The 24,545-nt window shown below is 42.9% G+C and overlaps 4 protein-coding genes across 6 annotated transcripts in view; all 4 read left to right on the top strand.

The window, feature by feature from the left end:
- Nucleotides 1–5,921: 5,921 nt before the first annotated feature.
- On the top strand, nucleotides 5,922–9,188 carry LOC115670150 (putative pentatricopeptide repeat-containing protein At3g01580). Of its 3 annotated transcripts, none has more exons than XM_056320246.1 (3): nucleotides 5,922–7,023; nucleotides 7,297–8,439; nucleotides 8,558–9,188. In XM_056320246.1, the coding sequence occupies exons 1-2, from the start codon at nucleotides 6,039–6,041 to the stop codon at nucleotides 8,163–8,165; spliced, it is 1,854 nt and encodes a 617-aa protein (XP_056176221.1). In that variant the 5' UTR covers nucleotides 5,922–6,038; the 3' UTR covers nucleotides 8,166–8,439; nucleotides 8,558–9,188. The 3 variants fall into 3 exon arrangements, with proteins under 3 accessions (XP_056176221.1, XP_056176220.1, XP_056176219.1); XM_056320245.1 differs by having other exon boundaries at nucleotides 5,922–6,665; nucleotides 6,807–8,439; XM_056320244.1 differs by having other exon boundaries at nucleotides 5,922–8,439.
- A 3,033-nt stretch (nucleotides 9,189–12,221) lies between these two features.
- On the top strand, nucleotides 12,222–14,028 carry LOC115670128 (U-box domain-containing protein 17). Its single transcript, XM_030591322.2, has 2 exons — nucleotides 12,222–12,733; nucleotides 12,984–14,028. The coding sequence occupies exons 1-2, from the start codon at nucleotides 12,519–12,521 to the stop codon at nucleotides 13,783–13,785; spliced, it is 1,017 nt and encodes a 338-aa protein (XP_030447182.2). The 5' UTR covers nucleotides 12,222–12,518; the 3' UTR covers nucleotides 13,786–14,028.
- The window catches only part of LOC115670479 (F-box/LRR-repeat protein 4), a 69,033-nt gene continuing 58,319 nt past the window's right edge, over nucleotides 13,832–24,545 (top strand). Inside the window, exon 1 of the mRNA XM_056320680.1 lies at nucleotides 13,832–13,842. The gene's annotated coding sequence lies outside the window, so the exon portion shown is untranslated. The remainder of the gene's footprint in view (nucleotides 13,843–24,545) is intronic.
- LOC115670430 (eukaryotic translation initiation factor 3 subunit B-like) lies at nucleotides 19,169–24,037 on the top strand. The gene is made up of 12 exons (XM_030591701.2): nucleotides 19,169–19,291; nucleotides 19,380–19,546; nucleotides 20,130–20,367; nucleotides 20,673–20,819; nucleotides 21,172–21,300; nucleotides 21,400–21,528; nucleotides 21,608–21,691; nucleotides 21,768–21,892; nucleotides 22,032–22,230; nucleotides 22,306–22,838; nucleotides 23,109–23,217; nucleotides 23,448–24,037. The coding sequence occupies exons 2-12, from the start codon at nucleotides 19,437–19,439 to the stop codon at nucleotides 23,787–23,789; spliced, it is 2,145 nt and encodes a 714-aa protein (XP_030447561.1). The 5' UTR covers nucleotides 19,169–19,291; nucleotides 19,380–19,436; the 3' UTR covers nucleotides 23,790–24,037.

Consider the following 24,545-nt stretch of genomic DNA (forward strand, 5'->3'; position numbering starts at 1 on the left):
AGAAATGTGCAAATAGACTCGCTGCCGTTTGATTATCATGTGGAATGCATTGACTCGTTGCCATTTGATTACCCAATTCACATCGCTCAAGAGTCAAAAAAAATTAAAAAATAATATAGAAAAAGAGAGAGACTCAGGTACCAGAGTCAAAGCCCACGAGGTCAAAATCCACCGACTGGCCTCGCAAAGTCCACCAAAATCGCGATCGAAGCAAATTTGACTTGCTAATTTCGTTTTTTGTATTTTTCCCCCCAAAAATTTATTTTAATTAATTAATAAAAAAAAATTTGGCGAGGTGATGTCGAAAGTACAAGAGGCGCCAAGAAAGTCCACGGCTTACGGCGGACTGGGCCCACCGAAGCCCGGCCGTCGTGGGCCCCTCTCCCTCCTTGCACCGCCGTGCCTCACCGACATGATTTTATATCCAATAAGGCGAGAAAAAAATAATTAATTAATTTATGTATTTTTATCTTTAATAGTAATATAGAATAAATTATGGTATAAGTATAAATGGCTAATTAAGTAATTGGTCGAGACATCTTCTAAGAACGTGCCGGGGAAAATTAACAATATATAATCGGGAAAAATAATCCGCACGTAAATCTTAATAGACGTGGTTGTTATGTGTATAACATAATTTCCGAACGAGTCGTGTGTGTTCGATTTTTCGTATTTTTCTATGAGTTATTTTATGCGCTGCTATGGAGAAAAAAGACTCTCATTAATAAGTTCAATTAGGGCACGGGATCATTGTATTTTGCACTTGAGTCGCATCGTATTAGAAAGCTATCACGCACCATTCGAATTGGCAAAAGAATAAATTGACCGGATTCCAATTTTTCACAATTGCAACTTCCCATTGCAAAAGAATTCAGTTCTTACGAGTAAATACTCAAGATCCAGGTAATCTTACAAAATCGGCGTGACAAGTGGTGCTTTAAAGCACGAAACAGTAACGATAGAGCGAGACAGAATAGTATTTTCAAGGCCTAAGGGAGTGAATTAAAAGGGTAAGAAGGAAGGGCCGAATCTAAATAGATCTACGGTAAATTTACTCCTCCCGCTAATACCATTTCTATACCACTAATGCAGTTTATTTGCCCAATGGGCGATAGAGCTAGACTTGGAAGTGATCTTAGTGTAACCTCCAATGCTCTCGTAACGATTATGGGATAACTCTCGTCCAAGCCTCCATGGTAAGACTCATTTGGTAGCGATAGCACTTAATTCCTCATTTGAGTAGTTGCATCGGGAACTCTTATACTAATCGAAGAAGAAGATTGCGTAACCACCACACAGTCTAGGGAAGACTATCAGCGACCAAGTTTCATTACACTAACCCTTTTTTTTTGGTTTCGTGAATTGGATTTGAATCAATCAAAGCTACTTTCCTACTTGACATATCGGGAGTGAATTTGTCGTCATCCTCGTTATAGTCTATATAGTCATAAATCTCTCCCACTCCACTACACTACGTGGAAGAGTTTTTATCCGAAGGGGCACTTTCTCCCTCATCGGTGTATATCTACCGCTCTTTCTTTGACTTTTTTGGGGAACGAATGTGGTACTTACTTTGCCGGGTTTTAGGGGTACCCTTCTTTTTTGTCGATCGAGCCGATCCCCGTCATTCCACTTATCCAGCCCTCTTCACAAACTTGTAAAATCGATGCCACAACCTCTTCCGTTTACTCCCCAAAAGGCATCCCGTTAACTTGTTTTGTTCATACTCTAATCTCGCAAAGAGGCAAGACTATGATTATTGCTGAATTTATATAACAATCAATGTATGCTTATACATCAAGTGCAGGTTGATTTTCCCTGACTGTTCAAACTTTGTTCTGTCCAACTTTATGTGGGACTGATTCTATGGTCCAGTCATTGGTGAATGTCTAATACCGTCGGAATTTGGTGAAAAGAGTACGGCCGATAACACGAATGTTCGGTAATCCCTCAATAAATTTTCTAAACACTGTTGGGAATTTACCAACTTTCGAATGAAGCACTAATTACCAACTTCTACAAAATTTTACCAATATTGAAAGTGAATTACCGCCACTGGATAGTAAGTTATCAACCTCTTTGAATTGTTAAAAAGGTTAATTAGCAAGCTACCAACCCTACTCTGACAAAAAAATAAAATACCAACCCTACAAGAAATCTATCAACGTTCTAGTAGGTTAGTAAATTACCAACCCGTTTGAAATTTTTACAAATGTTGTTAATAAAATACTGAGAAATTCACCGACATCTTGATTAAGTGGTAATATACTAACTTCTTCTAAATTTTTGGGGGAAGAATAGTAGAAGTGCCAAAATTTGTGTACGGCGATCACTTTAGTGCAAAAAATTTTTGCCAGCTCACTTAAGTGTCAAATCGGAGGAAAAACGATCACTTAAGTGCCAACGGCGAGAAATTCTGGCCAAATTAATACATGGCTTTTATAATTAAAATTTTAATATGAGTTTGATTTATTAAAAAAAAATCAGTCTACGTGGCATTTTCATGTGTATATCTTGATTTTTTAAATATTTCTTCTGATTTTTTTTTTTTTTTTTTCCTTTTTTTCTTTTTTTGTTTTCTTTCTTCTTCTTCTTCTCTCTTTGGCCAGTGACCGGACACCGGCCATGGGCCATGGCTGGTCGCCTGGCCTCTCCCGGACAAGGCCACCGTCGCTCACCACAACCTTCGCCTGGGCGAGGGCAGGCGAGCCCCGGCGAGGCCGGTCCTCGCCCAGGCCATGGCACCTTCACCGGGCGTCGCTCGGGGCTCGCCTTGCCCAGGTGAGGTGAGGCCGACCCTCACCTAGGTACCCTCGCCCAGGCGAGGGTCGGCCGGGCCTCGCTTGTGGCGGGCGATGGCGGCCTCGTCGGAGCAAGGCCAGGCCGGCCGGTTATGGGCGGTATCCGGTCACCGGCCAAAGGGAGAAGAAGAAGAAGAAAGAAATGAAAAAAAGAAAAGAAGGAAAAAAATATTAAAAATAGGAAAAAATATTAAAATATTATTACATATTGTCCCTGTCAACACCAACGTGCCACGTATGATTGAGAAATTAATAAAATATGGCCACGTTAGATTTTCGGAGATTCAAATCGGAGTTGGCACTTAAGTGATCGTTTTTTTTTTTAAAAGTGGCACTTAAGTAATCCGAAAAAAACTTTTGGCATTAAGGTGAACGCCGTATACAAATTTTGGCACTTCTAGTATTCTTCCCCCTAAATTTTTAGTCACTATAAAAAATCTATCAACACAAAATCAACTTTTTTGAAATTTCACGAGTTTGAGTAGTAAACTACCAATTCTACATACAATTTACCAATACTTTAATGAATTAATAAATTACCGGCTTAGTTCAGATTTTAGAAGTGTAATTAACAAAATACCTCGTAACAAATTTACCCAATATCCAAAATTTTTAATATCTTACAAGTGTGGTTCATAAACTAACAGTTTTATAATTGATTCACTAATTATCCCAATAAACCAGTCTCATTTCTTCGAAAGTTTACAAGCATGATTAGCAAAATACCGTCTCTATAAGTCATTTATCAATATCTCATTCAATAGGCAAGTTACCAACTTCTTCTAAATTTTGCAAGCGTCGTTAGTAATTCATAACGACGCATTTCCCGACACGCAAAAAAATTGCAATGCTATGCACTCGATTGCCGTGATTAGTAATTTAAACAATATCATGATGAATTTTTGTGATGTTTAATTGGTTATTAGTGAGCTGGGTTTTAATATCTAAAGCATCTATTGACGTATATAATCTATGGGGGAAGAACACTAGACGTGCCAAAACTTGTGTACGACGCTCACTTTAGTGCCAAAAGCTTTTTTCGGATCACGTAAGTGCCACTTTTAAAAAAAAACGATCACTTAAGTACCAACTCCGATTTGAGTTGCCGGAAATCTGAAGTGGCTATATTTTATTAATTTCTCAGTCCTATGTGGCATGTCGGCATTGACGGGGACAATTTTTTTTAATATTTTAATATTTTATATGATTTTTTAAATATTTTTTTATGATTTTTTTCCTTCGCCGACCAATGGTATAAGAAGAAGAAAGAAAAGAAAAAAAAAAGAAAAAGAAAAAAAATTAAAAAATCGAAATATACACATGGAAATGCCACGTAGACTGATTTTTTTTTTAAACAATCCAACTCAGATTAAAATTTTAATTATAAAAGTCATGTATTAATTTGGCCGGAATTTCTCCCCATTGACACTTAAGGGTGCGCATGGTAACATTTCTGTTCCAGAAATCAATTTTCTGACCAAAAATAGAAAAATCTATTTATATTTCGTAGACGAGTTTCGAGCAAAATGCGTGTTTGATAACGCACAAAAATTGCGAAATAGAAATTTGATAACAACATAAAATTTTTCCCTTCCGGGCGGGAGGGGAGGAAGAGGCAGTGGATAGCGGTGGGAGGCGGTCACCGGCGGCGTGGATGGCGATTGGCGCTAGTCATGGCCACGGTTCGGAACCGGCGGTTTCGGTTCGTGGCCATGTATGAACCGGAACCGGCCGTTCACGGTTCGTGGCCATGTATGAACCGGAACCCGGTTTCGGTTGCCGGTTCCGGTTCAGCGATCTGGACCTAGAGTGTCCGCTTGCTCGGAGCCGATTGTACGGGTGCATCGAATCCGGCGCGGGACGGCGCGTCGGATCTTCTTCTTCTTCTTCTTGCTCCTCCCTCTCGCTCTCTTTCCCGCTCGCCGGATCGTCACATCGCCGCCGAGCCGCCGTGGATTCTCCGATGATGGCCCGATTTCGATTCTCTCACGCTCGCGTGCTCATGAGTTTTGATACTTCGTTGTGGTTTGGAGAGAGAGAGAGAGAGGGAGGGAGGGACTTCCGGTTATCTTTTTTTTTATTTTTTATTTTTGCCCCATTGCCAAGGTCGCTGCAAAGGCGCTCACGGCAACGGCGCGAAGCAGGCTGCGCACGTGAGCCCCCTGCTTTTTTTTTTTTTAATTAATTTATTTAAAATTTTAAATTTTTTTTTTGGAACCGGGCCGAACCGCGATTCGAGCCGGTTAAAAAATTGATGGAGGCGGAACCAGCCCGTAGGCCTCGGGGCTGGTTCGGAACCGCGGCCGGGTTTGACCGGGCAGAAATCGCCCGTGGCCATGACTAATTGGCGTCGGGTGGTGCAGCACGGCGGCCAGCGATGGAGTACGGTGGCCGACAGTGGATAACGACGGCCGGCGGCGGATAACGGTGGCAGCTGCAGGGGGCGGAGGGCGGCCGTTGGCGGGTGGTGGCCGGTATTGAGCGGCGGAGGATGGTGGTTGGCAGCAAGAGGAGGCCGGCAGCGGGAGCCGACCGGCAAGTGGCGGCAAAGGACAGTCGGAGGTGGCAGTGGGCGGGTTGCGGCCGGCGTTGGGTGGCGGCGAACGGTGGAGGATGGCGGTGGGAGGAGGTGGTTGACGAAGGACGCCGGCAGTAGGCGGTTGACGGCGGGAGGTGGTCGACGGTAGGACGCAGCTGGCGGTGGCAAGAGGCAGCTGGTGGCAATAGCGAGCGGCAAGGGGGTGGCCGGCTAATAGCGATGGCGAGTGATAAGAAGAGTTTTTATTTTTTATTTTTGTTCTAGAAATAGAAAAGTAAATTTTTTTTACTTCTGATTTATGTTCCAAACTTATTTCTGAAATATAAATTTGTTCCAGATATAGAAAAATGAAATTGCGTTATCAAACGGATTTCTATTCCTGGGAACAGAAAAATAGAAAAATAGAGAAACAAAAATGATTTCATGCGCGCCCTAAGTGATCATTTTTCCTCCTATTTGACACTTAAGTGAGCCGACGAAAACTTTTGGCACTAAAGTGAGTGCCATCCACAATTTTTTACGCTTCTAGTGTTCTTTCCCCGTAATCTATGTAAACACTTACGAGTATCTTGATTGACCAAGGAACGTGACTTCTTACGAAGTATTCATCTCCCTGGCCGATGTGGGATCGTGAGCTCACACCGTGACTCTAAGCTGGGGACAGACTTCATTTTCATGGAAGTCTCGTGTCTTGGGTTATGCCGAGGAGGGAGCTGTTGCTTCAGTTGATAGAATCGTGCGAGAACGGAAGGCATCTTGCTTCATTGCACTCGCGTTTGCTGAAAACGGGAGTTGCCCATGACCGTCGCTACGCCGCCAAGCTCACCACTTCTTACGCCAAGTCCGCGTCTATCGAAGATGCGCGGAAGCTGTTCGATGAATTGCCTCAGAGGAGTGTCTATCTCTGGAACTCTGTCCTCGGGAGCTACTGTAGAGGGAGGCGGTATGAGCAGACGCTGTGTCTCTTCAAGCAAATGGTATCGAACGGAAAGAGCGGCGAAGGAAAGCCCGACAACTTCACCGTTCCAGTCGCCTTAAAGGCGTGCGCGGGGTTACGAGCGATAGAATATGGCAAAATGGTTCATGGGTATGTGAAGAAGAGTGGTGAGGTTGATATGGACATCTTCGTGGGGTCTGCTTTGATCGACTTGTATTCGAAATGTGGGCAAATGGGTAGTGCCTTGAAAGTGTTTAGAGAGTTTCCGAGGCCAGATGTAGTAATGTGCACCTCCTTGATTACTGGGTTTGAGCACAACGGTTCTCCTGTGGAAGCTCTGCAGCTTTTTGCTCGAATGGCGAAGACTGAGGGTTTTGTTGCCGACCCAGTAAGTCTTATTACCGTTGTTTCAGCTTGTGCACAGTTGTTGAATCTTAAGCTTGGAAGTTCTGTGCACGGTTTTATGTATCGGATGGGTTTTGATGCCAACTTATCTCTTCTAAACTCAGTCTTGAACTTATATGCAAAGACAGGTTCCATCCATTCGGCCACAAATTTGTTTAGGAAGATGCCAAGGACAGATGTTATCTCGTGGAGCTCCGTAATCGCTTGTTATGTTTGCAAAGGCGTTACCGATGAGGCATTAGACCTTTTCAATGAAATGATTGAGAAGGCTTACGAACCAAATGAAGTTAGTGTAGTTGGTGCCTTACAAGCTTGTGCTGCAGGATGCAACTTGGAAGAGGGTAAGAAAATCCATGCACTTGCTTCAGAGAAAAAAATAGAGCTAAATGTATCGGTCTCAACGGCTATCGTTGACATGTACATGAAGTGCTCATCTCCTGATGAAGCATTTGATCTCTTCCTTAGAATTCCTAACAAAGATGTTGTTGCTTGGGTCACTCTATTGACTGGGTGTGCTGAAAATGGAATGGCATACAAGTCCATGTATGTTTTCCGCGACATGCTAGCCAGTGAAATCATTCCTGATGCTGTTGCAATTGTCAAAATCCTCGCAGCTTGCTCTGATTTGGGAATTCTTCAGCAAGCCATTTGTCTTCATGGTTACTTAATTAGAAGTGGCTTCAGCGCTAACATGTATGTCGGAGCTACACTTTTAGAATTATACTCAAAATGTGGTAGCTTGGACAACGCGATCAAAGTTTTCAGTGGCATGTGTGAGAAAGATGTTGTCATCTGGAGTTCAATGATTGCTGGTTATGGAATTCATGGGCGAGGAAAAGAAGCTTTGAGGCTGTTCGACCAGATGACGAGAAGTTCATCAGTGCAGCCAAATAACGTGACATTCCTCTCCTTGTTATCCGCTTGCAGCCATTCGGGTTTGATCGAAGAAGGAATAGAAATGTTTAACAAGATGGTGCACAAGTACCATCTGAAGCCTGATTCAGAGCATTATGGTATAGTTGTCGATCTTCTTGGTCGCATTGGACAGTTGGATAAGGCCATAGAAGTTATTAGAATGATGCCAACACTGGCTGGTTCTCATGTTTGGGGAGCTTTGCTTGGTGCTTGCAGGATTCATGATGATATCGAGATGGGGGAGCTTGCAGCAAGGCATCTTCTCCATCTGGATCCTGAACATGCCGGATACTATGTTCTGTTGTCAAACATATATGCTATGTACGGGAAGTGGGATGATATGTCTAAAGTAAGATGTCTGATTAAGGAGAAGAAGTTGAAGAAGGTATTTGGGCAAAGTGTCATTGAGGTGAAGAATAAGACGCACACCTTTGTAGTTGATGATAGATCCCACCAGGATACTTGGAAAATTTTTGAACTGCTGAGGAACTTGGAAGTGAGAATGACAGAGGAAGGTTATGTTCCCAATGTGAAAGTTCAACTGAATGGCACGGAAGAGTTCTGCTAAGAAAGTAAAAAGCGGTCGGCTTTAATAGACAGCTCGGTGCTATTTTTGCTGCTAGTCCAGATAATTGCCCGAAGGCCTCAAGTTTTGCAGTGTATACGACAACATTCACTTCAGATAGGCCTTCTACCTAGTCTGGATGCAAGGCAACTAAAATTGCAGACCCTTCGCAGTTTCTCTGCTGATACAGTTGTCCAAGCATTCAATTCTCAGTTCACTTCAGAATGGTTTCAGTCACAAGATGATGTTTGCTGATATGCCTTCACCTGGACTTCAGGTAGGTGGCGGCGTTTGTCAATTCATTCATTTTAGAGGATTTTGATCTTCCCCCCATCCTTCCAGATTAAGATCAAATGTTTCGTTGTCATCTAACTTTTCAGTTTGCATTTCTGCAGATTTCAGATTGCAATGATCCGTCCTTCGAGCCTTTCGCAAATTGTGGAGCCATCACAATGTACAGGATTTTGGTCTATAGAGCCAAGAATGACTCTTTCGAGGACTTTGTTCCCAGTCGAAACTCCTTTGTCCAATCTTTTGCCAGTCTCGGATGTTGGTTTTAGTCTGGAAGATTAGTGATGGATTGCCTCCTACTGATTGCCTCGGAAACGCCGAGAGTGCTTTTTAAGCATTTAATCTGCAACCGCATATTATTCTCTTACCGTGGGCCTTCAGCTCTCGCTGGTTTTAGATATCAACAATCCCCCACGATGCAACTTTTTTCTCTTTAGGTGCCAATTCATGGAGACTGGATCTTTACTCGCTGAATGTACAGTACTTTTGGAGTCCAAGCAGCAGAGAGCTTCAGACATCGATTGTGCTAACATCTTCATTCTTTTGTTCAAAGTTGTGCATTACGGGCATGACTAGATATGCTATATGTACTTTTTGTGCACCATGCTGTCAATTTTGGCTGTTAAAATGGTCAGCATACACTTAGCCCACAGCATCTAGAGTTACTAATCTCATACACTCTGTTGTACCAATTTATCTTCTGGAATCTACCGAGACATTATGTGCTTCTGGTTAGCGTTTTGTTCGGAAGGAACTTTTCTTTGCCGCTCTACTCAATGGCGAAACGACGGTCTTGCCGAACTATATGGCCGATATATGATTTCCGGTTCGGGTTTTTCCTCTTAAAATGGTGACATACAATGGTTTTGAGTTAACAAATTACAATGTCGAGTTCTTTAAATTGAGGTCCTCCTTTTCTTTCTCTTGCTCATTGATATCTCGGATGAACCTCCAAAGCCATTTGTGGACACAAGCATGAATCAGCAGAGCTTTCCTCCTTCGGCACATGCCCGCACTGATCAAATTCAAATGATGGACCGGATGAATTTCAGCCAAAACGGATGTGAGTGGGCGCCACGCAGAATCGACGACATCCAACAGACGCCGTCACGAAAGCCCCCCGTGCATGCACGAAACACTAGTGATTTCATTATAATTTGTCCAACTACCTCCAATGTGGTATACTGATGAAAAATTACAAGACAAGTCACATACCAACAACAAATGACGGAAAGCAAAATCGAAAGCAAAATCGAAAGGCGAAAAGACAGACGGCATAATTCCCTAAAAAAACCCCTAACTTTAGATCCAGTCTCAAATCTGCCCCGAACTTTTTTTTGTGTAAGAAAAAACCCCAAACTTTAAGTCCAGTCCCAAATCTGCCATGAATTTTGTTTTATGTAAAAAAAATCACTAAAATTCAATTTATTTTCAAAAATATACCCCGGTGATCCAGTCCCAACTTGACGTGGCACTTCCACATCGATAATAAATCCACATCAATAAAGTAATTGGGCTTTTTTATAGATAAAGAAAAGTTCTGAGCAAATTTGGACTGAACCTAAAAATTAGGTTTTTTTTTTAAATTAATTTTTTTTGGTGGATTTGTTATCGTCCCTAACTTTCATATCCTAGAATGGTTTTGTTTCGGAGAATTTTAAAATTTTTTATTAGATTTGATTTGTTATCGAAGTGAAAATGATACATCAATCTGTACCTATCGCCCCATTATTTTGCTGATGTGGATTTGTTATAACATGAAAGTGCTATGTCAAGTTGGGACTGGATCACGGGAGTACATTTTTTAAAATAAATTGAAATTTACTGATTTCTTTTTACATAAAATAAAATTCGGGACTGATTTGAGATTGAACGTAAAGTTTGGAGCAGATTTAGAACGAATTTAAAGTTTGGAGTTTTTTTTGGGGAATTCACCCTAAGAGGGATTGTCCGAGTCCCTCGGCAGCAGAAAGCGAGAAGAATTGCTTGAACATGAAGCCGCCGTATAACGGCGAAAGCGAAGTAGGTAAGATTCCTTAAATTACACCGGTGATCCCATTACCCTCTGCTTCTTTGATATTTTCCACAATCAATAATACCTTTTTCCTCTTCCCTATCTACCGCGCCCTCTGCCTTTTTCCCCCCACTTTTTTAAGTAATTCTTTATGCCAGGTGAATCAATCTCGGCTCGACCCAAAAAAAAAAAAATCAATCTCGGTATGCACAACGGGTATTGAAAATTGAAAATCGATATTTCTTCGAATTGGTCCCGTTTCGTCGTTCAATTCCATTAGTCTAAGTTTAATATAAGGAGTGTCCTTCCTTTCGATCGTGTCGTTTCGTATCTTTAAAATATTGATCAGCAAATGGCTTTTCTCGTGGCGCTTTCAAAATCTAAACTCTTCATAGTTGTTCATTGTATTCTTAATAAGTTCTCCCGCAGCAACCGTGCCCTATGACCTGGGAACCCGGAAGACCTATTGAGGTGCCTTGATCGATCTCCGTCCTTCACATGCCGAATGAAATAAAAACCGGGTACTTGACCTATTGAGGTGCCTTGATCAAAAAGGCCCCCACCGTGCCGTCACATGATGAAGCCTACGCCGGACGAGGACGGATCCCGCACGGCTACGAAGGAACAGAGCAGCCGAGGATCAGGGCCATGTGGTCGAATCGCAAACAGACAGTAGCGGCAGTAGCCCACCACCATTCAGAGGCGTATTTTCTTTTTGTGTGATTGGACGAAATCGACTGCGGGGAGCGTCGCGCTTTCGTTCTTTTGCATAGGTCTGGTTTCGGGCCAAAAGTGCTTTTCCTCAGTTTCGAATATCAATTTTTCACTAAAACCGTGACACGATCTCCGAAGCCAAAGTCACGAGATTTACCCCCTGTACGGAGCAGTTTCAGGGAGCTCGTTTTCAATTTTCAGGAAAGCAGAGAGGTAAGACAAGACAGATTTGTTTATGGAAATTCCCTGTTCATATTGGAAATTGAAATTGGACAATATCAACAAAAATCCCTTTAAGCAAAAGATTCCTTAAAACTAAGCGTGTCCCAAGTAAGTACAGAAACGGAAGGAAAGAAATATCAAGAATCAACCCGCACCTTCAATCTGCACTTCAGAAGATGTGAAAGAAAAAAGCGAATAATGACAAATTCAGACTGAAGTTCCCGTGGCTATAGCTGAATGACAGGAACAACTTCTTTTCGTTAGCCCCGGCCGATGTTCATAAGAACAACCTAAAGTGCAAATTCGACAAAGCGTGCGCTCACGCACGAGGCATGTTCCATCTCTGCCCTCGAGGACCACTTGTAGCCAATTCATGACTAGATTTTTCAGCAATGGGACCGACTTCGTCTTCTTAACGAGAAGATTACAAGAAATAAATGCAACTTAGCCTAAACAAAAGGAAAGAACGCGATGAAGTATCTTTTACTCGAATTCGCGATTACCCATGCTGTCGCATCCGTGGCGAAATTAAGTACTACAGGATTATTTTTCGCAAACCTCGGACAGAGGCAAAAAAGATATGTCCCAATTGGAGTTGGTCCCATGATCTGAGTTATAAACGGACCAGCAGCTTATCCTGCACATGCATCAGCAGCAGCAGCAGCAGCAGCAGCCAATAAGGCACAAAACGGCAACAATCTCCCAGTGGAAAAAAGAATAACGAAGCACCCCCTCTCCTCCACATGAAAAATTACTAAAATTTACCAGAAAGCTGAGGGATAAGGGGGGGTTGGGGTTGGTTGGGGGGGGGTCTTGCTTATATAAAAGGGAAGCTAAAGATTCACTCATGGGCATCGTTATTCTCTTCCCACTTCAGACACAGTAACCCAAAAGAAGGCCGATCAGAAAAAAAGCACAAACAGAGAGAGAGAGAGAGAGAGGGAGTGAGTTTGCTTCAATCTGAAACAATGGATGCCCCCAAAAGACAACCTTTGTATCTCCAAGCAACTGATATACATACCCTGCAACTGCTGCTTCACAGGCAAGCTCCATGTCCATGACTGAATAGAGGAGCCACAGAGAGAGAGAGAGAGACAGAGAGAGAGGGGGGGGCAATGGAGGATTTTGTTGTTGAGGCCCTCTTGAGTGGCGACGGCGAAGCGCAGATGCAGGGTGCTATCGAGCTGAGCAAACTCAACAGCAAACAGAGGCACAAGCTGGCCGACCGCGGCGTGATCCCGCCATTGGTATCCATGCTTCACTCGCAAGATTTCGGGGCCACTGAAGCTTCTCTTTTCGCCCTGCTCGCCCTCGCCTTCGGCAGCGAAAGGTACCACCTTTGTTCGCCCCTTCGGATCAGACTAAAAGCATTAGATTCCCAAACTTATGCACCACCACCCACCAACACCTCTGCACGTCTTGAATTATCACGCCGATCGGCATCGACTCGAAAACAAGATAGGAAATTTCATCAGTTGTTTGGAATTGCGGCTGGTATAGCACACAAAAGGGATGATTCTACGTCAATTATTTGAAGCAATTCACTATCCTGACCGACATTGCGATGCTCTCTTGTGCAGGAACAAAATGCTGATCGTGAAATGCGGAGCCGTACCGGCAATGCTGAATCTCCTTCGCGGCCAGTCGCTGGTCGAATTGACAGCGACGGCGATGCTGATCCTCTCCTCTTGCGGCGCCAACAAGCTGCCGATCGCATCTTCCGGCGCCATCGAAACGCTAATCGCGATCATCTCCGGCGAAATCGCAGCGAATCCCCCTCAGATCGCCGTCTCGCCGCAAACGAAGCTCGACGCAGTCTCCACGCTCCTCAACCTCTCGACCTCCCGCCGAATCGCCCCCCTCATCGTCGCGTCCGGCGGCGTGCCGTCCCTCCTCGACCTGATCGTCGCCCCCGGCTCGTCGTCCTCCCCGGAGGCCGCCGAGAAGGCGATGGCGGTGCTCGAGAACGCCGTGGCGTCCTCCGGCCACGCGGTCCGCGAGGTCGCCTGCCGCGACGGTGCGATCAGGGCGCTGGTGGAGGCGGTCGAGGAAGGGTCCCCGGAGTGCAGGGAGCACGCTGTCGCGATCCTCCTGGCGATGGTGAGGAGCTGCAGGGAGGAGCACAGGGAGGCGATCCTGAGGGAAGGCGCCGTGCCGGGGCTGCTGGAGCTGAGCGTGGGCGGGACGTGGCGGGCCAAGGAGATGGCTCAGCACCTGCTGCTGCTGCTCAGGGACTGCGCCGCCGACTACGGCGGGAGGGCGAGGCACCAGAAGAAGAAGAAGCACGAGCTGGTGGAGCAGCTGATGGAGGAGATCGACGCGGAGGGGGCGAGCCTGAGGCTGGTGGAGGAGATGGTGGCGAAGCTGAAGCACGACCGGTAGCCAGGCTTCCGCCGCCGCCGCCGCCGCCGTTCCTCTCTCTGGAAGAAGAAGAAGATAGTTTGATTAGCTTTAGGGGTTAATCGAGGTTTAATCTGGATTAGCGGATGGGATTAGTTGGAAATGATGTACATAGGAAGATTGATTTCTCGGATTAAGAGCCGATTTGACCTTGTTTTAATGATCTTGATGTGCTCCGTGTTCCATTTACTGACGAGGACGACCCGTTTGGGGATTTTGCTTCGATGGGCCCATCTTTGCTAGGCCCAATGGGCTTATCTTTTGGACATATCTGTCGGGGCCAATCATGGGCCGGGTCCTTGCCCGACTAGACCTAGACCGATCCTTAGGAAAGAGGACAGATCGTGGTGGCCTAGCCCGTTTGGTCGAGGAATGCCTTTGCCAGAAGGGATACGTGCGTTGGAAACCTTAAAACGATTGTAAAAGAGTGTAATCAAGTCTTCGAACTTATTAAATTGATTCAATCGAGTTTTTCCATTGACTCTCTCATTCAATTTGATTAACAAAAATGCCGACATGGCTTGACAAAAACAAAGAAAATGGAGGAAATTTTGTATTGTATTGATCTCGAAAAGAATACATGTACATTGGTCTATTTATAATGCTAGAAAAAGAAAAAAACAGAAATAATATACAAGATTACAATTTCCCATTTTACTAAACTAATCACGGATTGACTAAATCAATCGAGTCCTCAATTAGGATCATCCAAATCTTCAATATTATTATAATTTTCGCTATCCTATATGGTGCATGACGTAGCTAAAGGACGTAGTTTTGGCCCGAGATTTAATTTTTAATGTAAATTTTTATTTAAATTCAATTTATTAAATAAGCTATTTTTTTTAAAGAAAAAAGGTGGGTGAGACATGGTGGCTAGGGAGGGCTACAGCCCTCACCCCCTGTCTCTCTCCCCTTTTCTTTTCATTTTTTTAAAATTTAGAATATCTTTAAAATTAAATTAAAAATTTATATAAAAAATCAGATTTTGGTTAAAACTATGTTGTTTTGGCTTTATGTTTCATAATTTAGCCATGTCATCACCACGCATATAAAATTATGAAAGAAGATTGTTTGAAAAGGAATAACATCTCTTCCCGTAGAAATCTCCAAATAATCTCATGCAAATCGGGATCCATTTTATCCCGAGGGGCTTGTTGCATAACATAAACACCAAATATTCTAAGGTGATCAATTCTGGTCATGTTTCCATAAAGCATTTCAAAAGGAGTCCGTCCATCAAGAATTCGAGTAGGCATGCGTTAATTAAATAGGTCGCGAAGTGATCACACAATCTCCCCAATAATTTTATGAGTGCCTGAGCTAAAAGATGTCTATGTTTGCGTTCAATAATTCCATTTTGTTGGGGAGTGTAAGTGCAAGAACTTTCATGCAAGATCCCATGAGAGGATAGAAAAGATTGCAACCGTAGTAAAGAATTCCTACTCATTATCCTGTAAGATTTAATTCTTATGCGTTTTGTAAGATTTTTAACTAGAGAAATGAATTTCAAATTGGAAAGGTTTGATTCTTGGATTATAAGGAAAACCCAAGTGGCATGAGTATAATCATCAACTGAGGAAAAAACGAGATTCATCACGATGGGGTATGAATATATCCATATGGAGTAAAGAAAATGCACTTTTAGCTCGTGGACGACTCGATTGGGAAAGATGCTCGAGATTGTTTGGCCAAAGGACATATTAGACACTTTGGATGGGGAAAACGTGCACTATGACCCAAACGTTTATGAAGAAGGAGATTTTTATTACTGTGGCTGCATTACAAGAAATGCTTTTGTTCAATAAATCTAAACCTCCCGAGCTATCAATCTAGAAATATAGTCCCTGCAAACATTACCCAAGCCCATGGTTTGCTGGGTCCGAATAGTCCCGAAAGAAGCAATTTTCTGAATCGAATATGGCACTACAAGAATTATCTTCGTAGGCCTTTGAAACAGATAGGGGTTGAATTCAAAATCGGAATATATAGGACATTTTTAAGGACAAAATTTGGACCGATAAGAACCGTGCCAATTTTGGTAACATAGGTGATGTTCCCATTTGGAAGACGTATCGATATGGAAGATTCTGGTTCTTTGTGAACATGGGAAAATAATTGCTCATTGCAAATTATGTGGTCACTAGCACCGAATCAATTATCCACGCATCAATTGAAATAGAATCGCTCGCAAATAAGAGTACCGAGAAATTTGCATCCTTGTCGTTGGCCTTCAACCACCGGAGCTCTCATAATATTTTTGTATCGGTCCCTGATTAATTGTCCGATGCGCCCCATCGATTTTTGTGTCAAACCTGGTAAGCGAGAAAATTCTTTTTCCTTTTGTCTCTATCATTTGGTTTTCCATGTAGTTTCCAGCATGTATCAATAGTATGATGTGGCGTTTACAATATTCACAATATTTACCTTTTGATTTGGTATTTTGCCCAATTCGTGGACCGCTAGTTGTCTTATAAGCAGTGCATCAACGTGGCCCGATGAGAACCGTGGATTCGGTTGAGCCGATGGGAAAAAATGGCCGTCTCGATCTTGTCCGAGAATCCCACTGCCTCGATTTCATCCGTGATCCCGTCATCCATCCCAATGTTTTTAGGGTTTCCATCATTTTCCTTAGCCGCAAGGACTTTCGTTGAAGTCCGTAAGACCGAGACTTCCACGGCTTTCATCGCTTGTTGAGACCCAAAAACCGGGACCTCCACTAGCTTCTATTCGTTGGTTCCGTCGAGAGAGCCCGGATGGGAAGCGAAGCAAGGGCGACGCCTTCACCTACCCGTGCATGTTCGGGCGCCAACCGTTGGCTTTCCTCTTGGACAGCCAATTGGAAGATCCGGCCAAGCGACGGTACAGGGTCCATGGCGAGGATTTGTGAGCGGAAAGGTGAGTAACTTTCGTTGAGTATTAGCAAAAATCGAGTCGTCTTCTCTCCTGTCCTTTATGGCCGCATCGTCGGAGCGTTTCTTGGTCCTTCAAGTTGCTCTTGGCCGCCTCGAGCTCATTCCACAGGAGCCGAGAGTCGATTGAAGCAAGTGGTAACCGACGAGTTCCCTTGCTTCAATTCCGACACAGCCTGTGTGAGGGAGAAAATCTTGGCTCAGTCAAGTTTTCCATACATTTCTCGGATATTATCCCAAATCGTCTTCGAGTCTTCAGTCGGTGGTAGTTCGGCTGCAACATCGGGGTCAAACAATTTCCGATCCATGTGCGGACGAGCCGGTTGCATTTGCGCCTGACGTTGTAATCGATCGTCGGACGGAAGGGTACGGCTCGTCAAGGAACCCATCTTTATCCTTCAGGACCAAGGCTCGCCGGAAATCTCGAGCCCATGAGTTATAATTTTCTAGTCCGGCAAGTTGCATATTGATGAGTCGCAATTTGGGTCCATCGCCGGCGATGTATAGAAGCGGGTCGCCGGAGCTCCCGGCGGCCGCCAGGGCTCCGGGCGGCCGCGCAGTCGAGAACAACATAGGGCATGAAATCGGGTCCCAATCTTGGGTAGGATTTCCCCCAGACTGGACCGAATCCCGGCGTCGGCCCTTTCATGGGGTGAGCTCACGGGTTGAGCTCCGGTGACGTGTATTGGGCCCATGATTGATTTGGCCCGATGGCCCATGGGCCTTGCACTGGAAACCATTGGACTGGTGGCCATTAGACGGGGCCGGGAATCTGAGCAGCAGAAGTGATAGCAGGATCCGAGTCAACAACTGTAGCTAAAGTAGGAACGGCAGAAGATCGTTCCTCTTCAGTTAAATCAATTTGATCTGAGGCTTGATTTTGAGGTGATTTTGAACTGTCTTCCATCGAAGGGTTCTTGGGCATGGTATTGTTGATGAATTCTTTTCCTGCTTCGATCGTGTTGCGGGACTAAACTTGCAATAGCAAATCGGAAAAAAAAAAAACGGAGGCAATTTGAAGGACTTTTCTGCGGAAGCTAGGTCAAGAAAGACCGCTCGATACCATGACTAGAAAACAAAGAAAATGGAGGAAATTTTGTATTGTATTGATCTGAAAAGAAGACATGTACATTGGTCTATTTATAATGCTAGAAAGAAGAAAAAAACAGGAAATAATATACAAGATTACAATTTCCCATTTTACTAAACTAATCACGGATTGACTAAATCAATCGAGTCCTCAATCAGGATCATCCAAATCTTCAATAGTATCAAATCGCATCTCCAACATGGCTTTTTTATTATTATTATAATTTTTGTTATCCTATGTGGTGATGGCGTAGCTAAACGACGTAGTTTTGGCCCATATTTATTTTTTAATGTAAATTTTTATTTAAATTCAATTTATAAAATAAGCTATTTTTTTAAAGAAAAAAGGTGGGTGAGACATGGTGGCTAGGGAGGGCTACAGCCCTAACCGCCTGTCTCTCTCCCCTTTTCTTTTCATTTTTTTAAAATTTAGAATATCTTTAAAATTAAATAAAAAATTTATATAAAAAATCAGAATTTGGTTAAAACTATGTTGTTTTGGCTTTATGTTTCATAATTTAGCCATGTCATCACCACGCATATGAAAAAATATTAAAAAAAATCGTGTCAGCATTATTCATTAGCCAAGTTGGATAGAGTTAACGAAAGAACTTAATTGCACAAATTTGACAAGTTTTAAGACTTAATTTTACATTTTATAAGTTTTATGACTAAATTATACTTTCACGATGAATTTTAGAACATCTAGTGTACTTTTTCTTTACCAAAACAACGCTGCTTAATAATACTTAATATGCAATGTCGTTATTAAACTTTTAATTTATTCAATATAGTTTCTCGAAGTATATCTAAATATTAAATCTAGTACTTATACTTTTAATTTATTCAATCAAATCCTAAGGTACTATTCCCAAGTTTTCATCATTTCCTTAACTCTGCCAAAAATACATTATATCTTTACTATTGTTTTCTTGATCTTTTAGTCTTTATAAATGCTATAAAAGTTCCATTTATGTATACATTAGCTTATTTCGACAAAAAAAAAAAAGCACACATTAGCTCATAATCTATATAATAGTAAAAGTAAAATCTCGTTTATAGATATAGCGGGTTGATATTCTTACATGAGCGTCTCATTTTTTTTTTTTTGCAATAACTATTAATTTCGCCAACAAAAGTGCCCCACGTTTATTACTGAGTTGGTAACATACTGAATTGGTAACATGCGCAATAAAAGTTACCTTTGCAACGAAATTCTTGCATACATGAAGAATCTAAATCGGAAGAAGTTATTTTCTGCGCTCCTAGTGAATTTAACAAACGATTTCTATATATTTTTTTACACTTACCTCTAATAGAACTAGGAAAAAATATAAATTCGGAAAAAACGGTTAAAACAAAGAACCCTAGATCGACCTCTGCTTATCCGTCGACTCTCAGTCCTTCCAGAAAACTCTCCTCGCCGTTGCCGTCGCCGCCTCCACCACCGCCCTCCTCCCGTCGTTCGCCCGCGGCGCCTCCTCGAGGTTTCTTCCTCCTCGCCTGATTAGGGTTTCTCTCGCTCCGAACAGTCTTGTCTCTTAGCTCATCATCAGGTTTTGTTTCCGTTTCTAGGTTGCGGTTTCGCTTCCTTGTTGTTCCTGGAGGGTTCGGAGGCAAGAGGCGACAGCCATGGCCGACGCGATGATAGAGGAAAGGGCCGCGCTGCTGGGGATAGACATGTCCCAGATTGATCTCGACTCGGTCCAGCTCCCCCCAGGGGAAGATTTCGGCATCGTCAGGTTGGTTCCTCTCGCGCTAGCAACGAGCAGCTCGTCCCGCCGGTGTACTTATTTTGGTCTCGAGATGAGGAATTTCTGTTTCTCTATCCGCTTTTCTCTGGCTGGGGCTTATGCGTTTGGTTTCATGGATGTTAGCTTTGTTAGATGTGTTGCTGCTGCTACAGATAAACTGGGAAGAAGCACTTGGTTCTGTGTGTGTTTTTGTAGAGCGTGATTTGTGTATTAATTTGAAGGCGCGGTTTATTGAAATCGAAAAGGAGGTTTCTTAGCCCAATAGAAAACCATAACTGTCCAATTCGCTTCCCTGGTTTTGTCCGTCGAAGTACTTAGCTTGCCCGGCACTAGGCCGATGTCCTTTTTGGTATATAAGGCAGAGTCTGATCATGTGGCGATGGTTATGCGAGAAAAGAACTGAGAAGCATAATAGTTGGAGTGGAATGTGAGGAGGTGTCTTAGATGCCATTGGGCGAAGCGTTTCATGAAAAGAACTTCGAATCGAGTGCTTAAATATACTTACCGTGTTTCATTATGGCCGTGCTTTTTCTTTTTGGTATTGGTTCCTCACTCGATCTTTTCATGGCAGTGATGATGAAGATCTATACCAGGAGGATAATTTGGAGTTGGATACAGGGTTGGGAAATATTATTATTGTTGATAATCTCCCTGTTGTTCCCCGCGAGAAATTTGAGAAGCTTGAAGGTGTTATCCGTAAGATCTATGGTCAGATTGGTGTGATTAAAGATGATGGCCTTTGGATGCCTCTTGATCCAGATACACAGAAGACTCTAGGATACTGCTTTATCGAGTACAACACCGCTCAGGTGCTCTCTCTCTCTCTCTCTCTCTCTCTCTCTCTCCAAGCACACCGCTCCTTGTCCCGGTCAGTTAGTTTGTTTGCGTGTGATAAGTTTTTGTAGATGTATTAAGGATTGATGCTTTGTGGTTCATAGCGAACAAGATGAGCTGATGCACTAAATTGTCTGTCATCCTAATATGCCAAAGTTTGCTCATATCAGTTGTCATAATTGGCAAATTGAAAAATTTCGCGGGGCTTTATCTTGCAGTTGGAAATTCTGTCAATTATATCTTTTTGATTGCGTAACTCTTTCTCTGGTCATTGTTGCAGGAAGCTGAGCTTGCAAAAGAGAAGACAAATGGGTATAAGTTGGATAGAGCACATATTTTTGCTGTAAGCATGTTTGAGGACTTTGATAGGTTTATGAGAGTTCCAGATGAATGGGCACCTCCCGAAACTAAGCCTTATACCCCAGGGGTTGTTACTCGAATCCTTCTTTATAAGTTGTTTTATTTATTCTTTGAGCCTGTATTTCCTTTGACCAGCACAGTTTTATCACTCATTTATTCTTATTATGTCCGTTCATGTTGCTTTTACCTCTTACTCATTCGTGCATCAATGCTCTGAATCAAGATTTATGTGAATTGAAATTTTAATGCAAGGATCAGGTCCATGCTTTTAAGATGTAGGTGTAGATGTTTTGAAGGCATTACATCATGCGCCAGAGTTTGTGTTTGCTCAATGTTGTTGGCTGGACTTTGGTTGCTCAATCAATGTTTAGTTTACTTTGTCATCCAACAGAAAATCGGGCTTTTTGTATATTTTACAGGAGAATCTTCAGCAGTGGCTCACTGATGAAAAGGCTCGTGATCAGTTTGTCATTCGTGCTGGCTCAGATACTGAGGTTTTGTGGAATGATGCTAGACAGTTGAAGCCTGAGCCTGTCCACAGACGTGCTGTGAGTGCCATGCTAGAGTTTTCCCCTCTTATTCATTTAACTTCTTGAATCATTTTATTTGAATTTGATGAATGAATTATGTCTTTTTGCCTGCGACAGTTCTGGACAGAGAGTTTCGTGCAATGGTCGCCCCTAGGAACTTATTTAGCAACAGTGCACCGGCAAGGTTCTGCAGTTTGGGGAGGTGCCTCTACCTTTAATCGTCTGATGCGCTATGCTCATCCTCAGGTTATATATCTACATTATACTGTCTTTGTTTCTTTAGCTTATGCTGTCTCAATCTTAAGCACTATAATGACAAATGCAGGTGAAACTGATTGATTTTTCACCCGGTGAGAAGTACTTAGTGACGTACAGCAGCCACGAACCAAGCAATCCCCGAGATCCTCAGGTTTTTGAAATCCGAGCAATGTTTTATCTTCTTATCTTTTTCGTAATTCTCATTTCTTATTTGGGCTACCATGCAGAGGGTTGTGATAAATATATTTGATGTGAGAACGGGGAAAATAATGAGAGATTTTAAAGGAAGTGCTGATGATTTTGCTGTTGGTGGAACTGGGGCTGTTACAGGAGTCTCTTGGCCTGTTTTCAGGTTATTTACCCATTCTCTCTCTCCTTGTCTCTCTCTAAGTGGGTTCATTAATGGATTGACCTCTTTTACCTTTTCTGTTAAGCTTTCTGTGATTGTGGTGTGAGTGTGTGGAAATATATTCACTTATTTAGTGAAACAGGTGGGGTGGAGGAAGAGATGATCAGTACTTTGCTCGAATTGGGAAAAGTGTTGTCTCTGTCTATGAAACAGAAACCTTTTCACTCATTGACAAGAAATCTCTGAAAGTTGAAAATGTGATGGACTTTTGCTGGTCTCCAACTGATCCCATTCTTGCGCTGTATGTTCCTGAACTTGGCGGTGGAAACCAACCAGCTAGGGTGAGTGTGTTGTTCCTGTAGTCTCTTCCATATAATCTGGTGGTGAGTTTCCTAATCTTGTTTCACATTTCATAGGTGAGCCTTGTCCAAATTCCTAGCAAGGAGGAATTGCGACAGAAGAATCTTTTCAGCGTTAGTGATTGCAAGATGTACTGGCAGAGCAATGGGGACTATCTAGCTGTCAAGGTGGACCGTTATACAAAAACAAAGAAGAGCACTTACACAGGCTTTGAGCTCTTCAGAATCAAAGAACGAGATATACCTATCGAGGTTTTGGAGCTCGAGAATAAGAATGATAAGATTATTGCCTTTGCTTGGGAGCCCAAGGGCCACAGATTTGCAGTTATCCATGGTGATGGTCCAAGGCCTGATGTGAGCTTCTACTCGATGAGGAGTGGCAATAACACAGGCCGTGTTTCAAAGCTAACCACTCTCAAGGGGAAGCAAGCGAATGCTCTTTTCTGGTCACCTGCTGGTCGCTACATTATACTCGCTGGATTGAAAAATTTCAATGGTCAGTTGGAATTTTACAATGTCGATGAGCTTGAAACCATGGCTACGGCAGAGCATTTCATGGCAACAGATGTTGAATGGGACCCTACAGGAAGGTAATTAAGAATTCTCTTGATTGGGAAGCTTGTTCTAACTAAACTATGCATGATTTTTATATAAATAAATGGCTGGGAGCAGAAACCGGAAGTGTAATTGGTGATATTGGGAAGCTTGTTGTAACTAAACTATGCATGATTTTTCTAATTAATGGCTGGGAGGAGAAATCAGAAGGTCGTTCGTGTGTGTTTTCCATTTTTGTACTGGAAAACTCTCTCTCTCTCTCTCTATCCATGGGGTCATGATGCTGAATTTTTTGGTGCTCTTAGATATGTTGCAACTGCTGTAACTTCAGTGCATGAGATGGAAAATGGTTTCAACATATGGTCCTTTAATGGCAAGCTGCTGTACCGGATTCTGAAGGATCATTTCTTTCAGGTGCGCATTGACTTACTTTATTCTAGTGTTTTTTTGTGTGGTTGATTTTATGGAACGTGGATGCTTCCCATGACTTTTTTTCTAGTCCATTTTATTTCTAACCCTGTGAAAGTTTCTTTCTTGACTGGATTCTGGTTACATTTTCGGCTCTGCTTTTGACCGTTCATCTAGTTTGTGTGATGTTTGCTCTCAGAAGACCTCACCTTTTGTGGACGTTTGTTTGGTTTCAGTTTTTATGGCGCCCGAGGCCACCATCATTGTTAAGTCCTGAGAAGGAAGAAGAGATTGCGAAGAACTTGAAGAAGTACAGCAAGAAGTACGAGGCAGAGGATCAGGATGTGTCAATGCTGTTGAGCGAGCAGGACCGCGAGAAGCGCAAGATGTTGAAGGATGAATGGGAAAAATGGGTAAGCAGGTGGAAGCAGATGCATGAAGAGGAGAAGCTGGACAGACAGAACCTGAGGGATGGAGAAGCTAGTGATGAAGAGGAAGAGTACGAAGCGAAAGAAGTTGAGGTCGAGGAATTATTGGATGTTTCTGAGGAGGTTCTTTCTTTTGACTTTGAGGAGTGAGAGATCAGCTATTCTTTTGGATCTTTCTTCATCCATCCTGCTTCTAGATTCGACCGTAGGTTGCCATGAAGTGACCATTAGTATACCTTATAAGCTCTGGCACTGGCAATCAGAAGATGTTTTTTCCTTTTGCATTCCTTCTTAGGGGATGCATGTCAGAGAAGAGAGAGTTTGTTGTTCTTTCAAGGAATTTAAGAGTTTTAAGATGGATACCTGATTTAACAAAGTTTTGTAGTGCGTTTCTTGCACGAGCTATCGGTTCTTGTTCATGTTCTCTTTGTGACTCCATAATGCGCCAGCAAACTTTCTGTAGGAATGTGGCGTCCTCAAGTTGCTCTCTCTCTCGCTTGCTAATGTCTTGGTTTATATACACTCTTAGGTAAACTAATTCTGATTGCTTGCTAGCTGCGCTCTTTTTATCCTTTTTCCATTTCCATGTTAATCTGTAAAAGCGATCGAAGTTTTGCCAATAGGAAATGGAAAACGCCACGTGTCGGGCACTGCCTGTTCCATTGCACCGCGCATGAATGGGAAGTTGTGTTTTGCCGATCTCCTTGTCTCTGTTTCATCCATGGATTTGACCAAAAAGGAAGGTTGCGCCAGAAAACTCAGTTCCGGTATAAAACTCGAGTAACTAACTTAACACAGGCTCCCCTATCGGCTTCATTCGATGCTCCCGGCATTGATGTTTTTGTTCTTACTGGGTGGTAGTCACATTAGATTTAGAAGATGCACGTCAGTCAATTTAAGAACATG

The sequence above is a fragment of the Syzygium oleosum genome, unplaced genomic scaffold (genome assembly GCF_021117445.2).
Source record: "Syzygium oleosum isolate NSW1041296 unplaced genomic scaffold, Sole_v2.1 Sole_v2.20, whole genome shotgun sequence".
NCBI lineage: Eukaryota > Viridiplantae > Streptophyta > Magnoliopsida > Myrtales > Myrtaceae > Syzygium > Syzygium oleosum.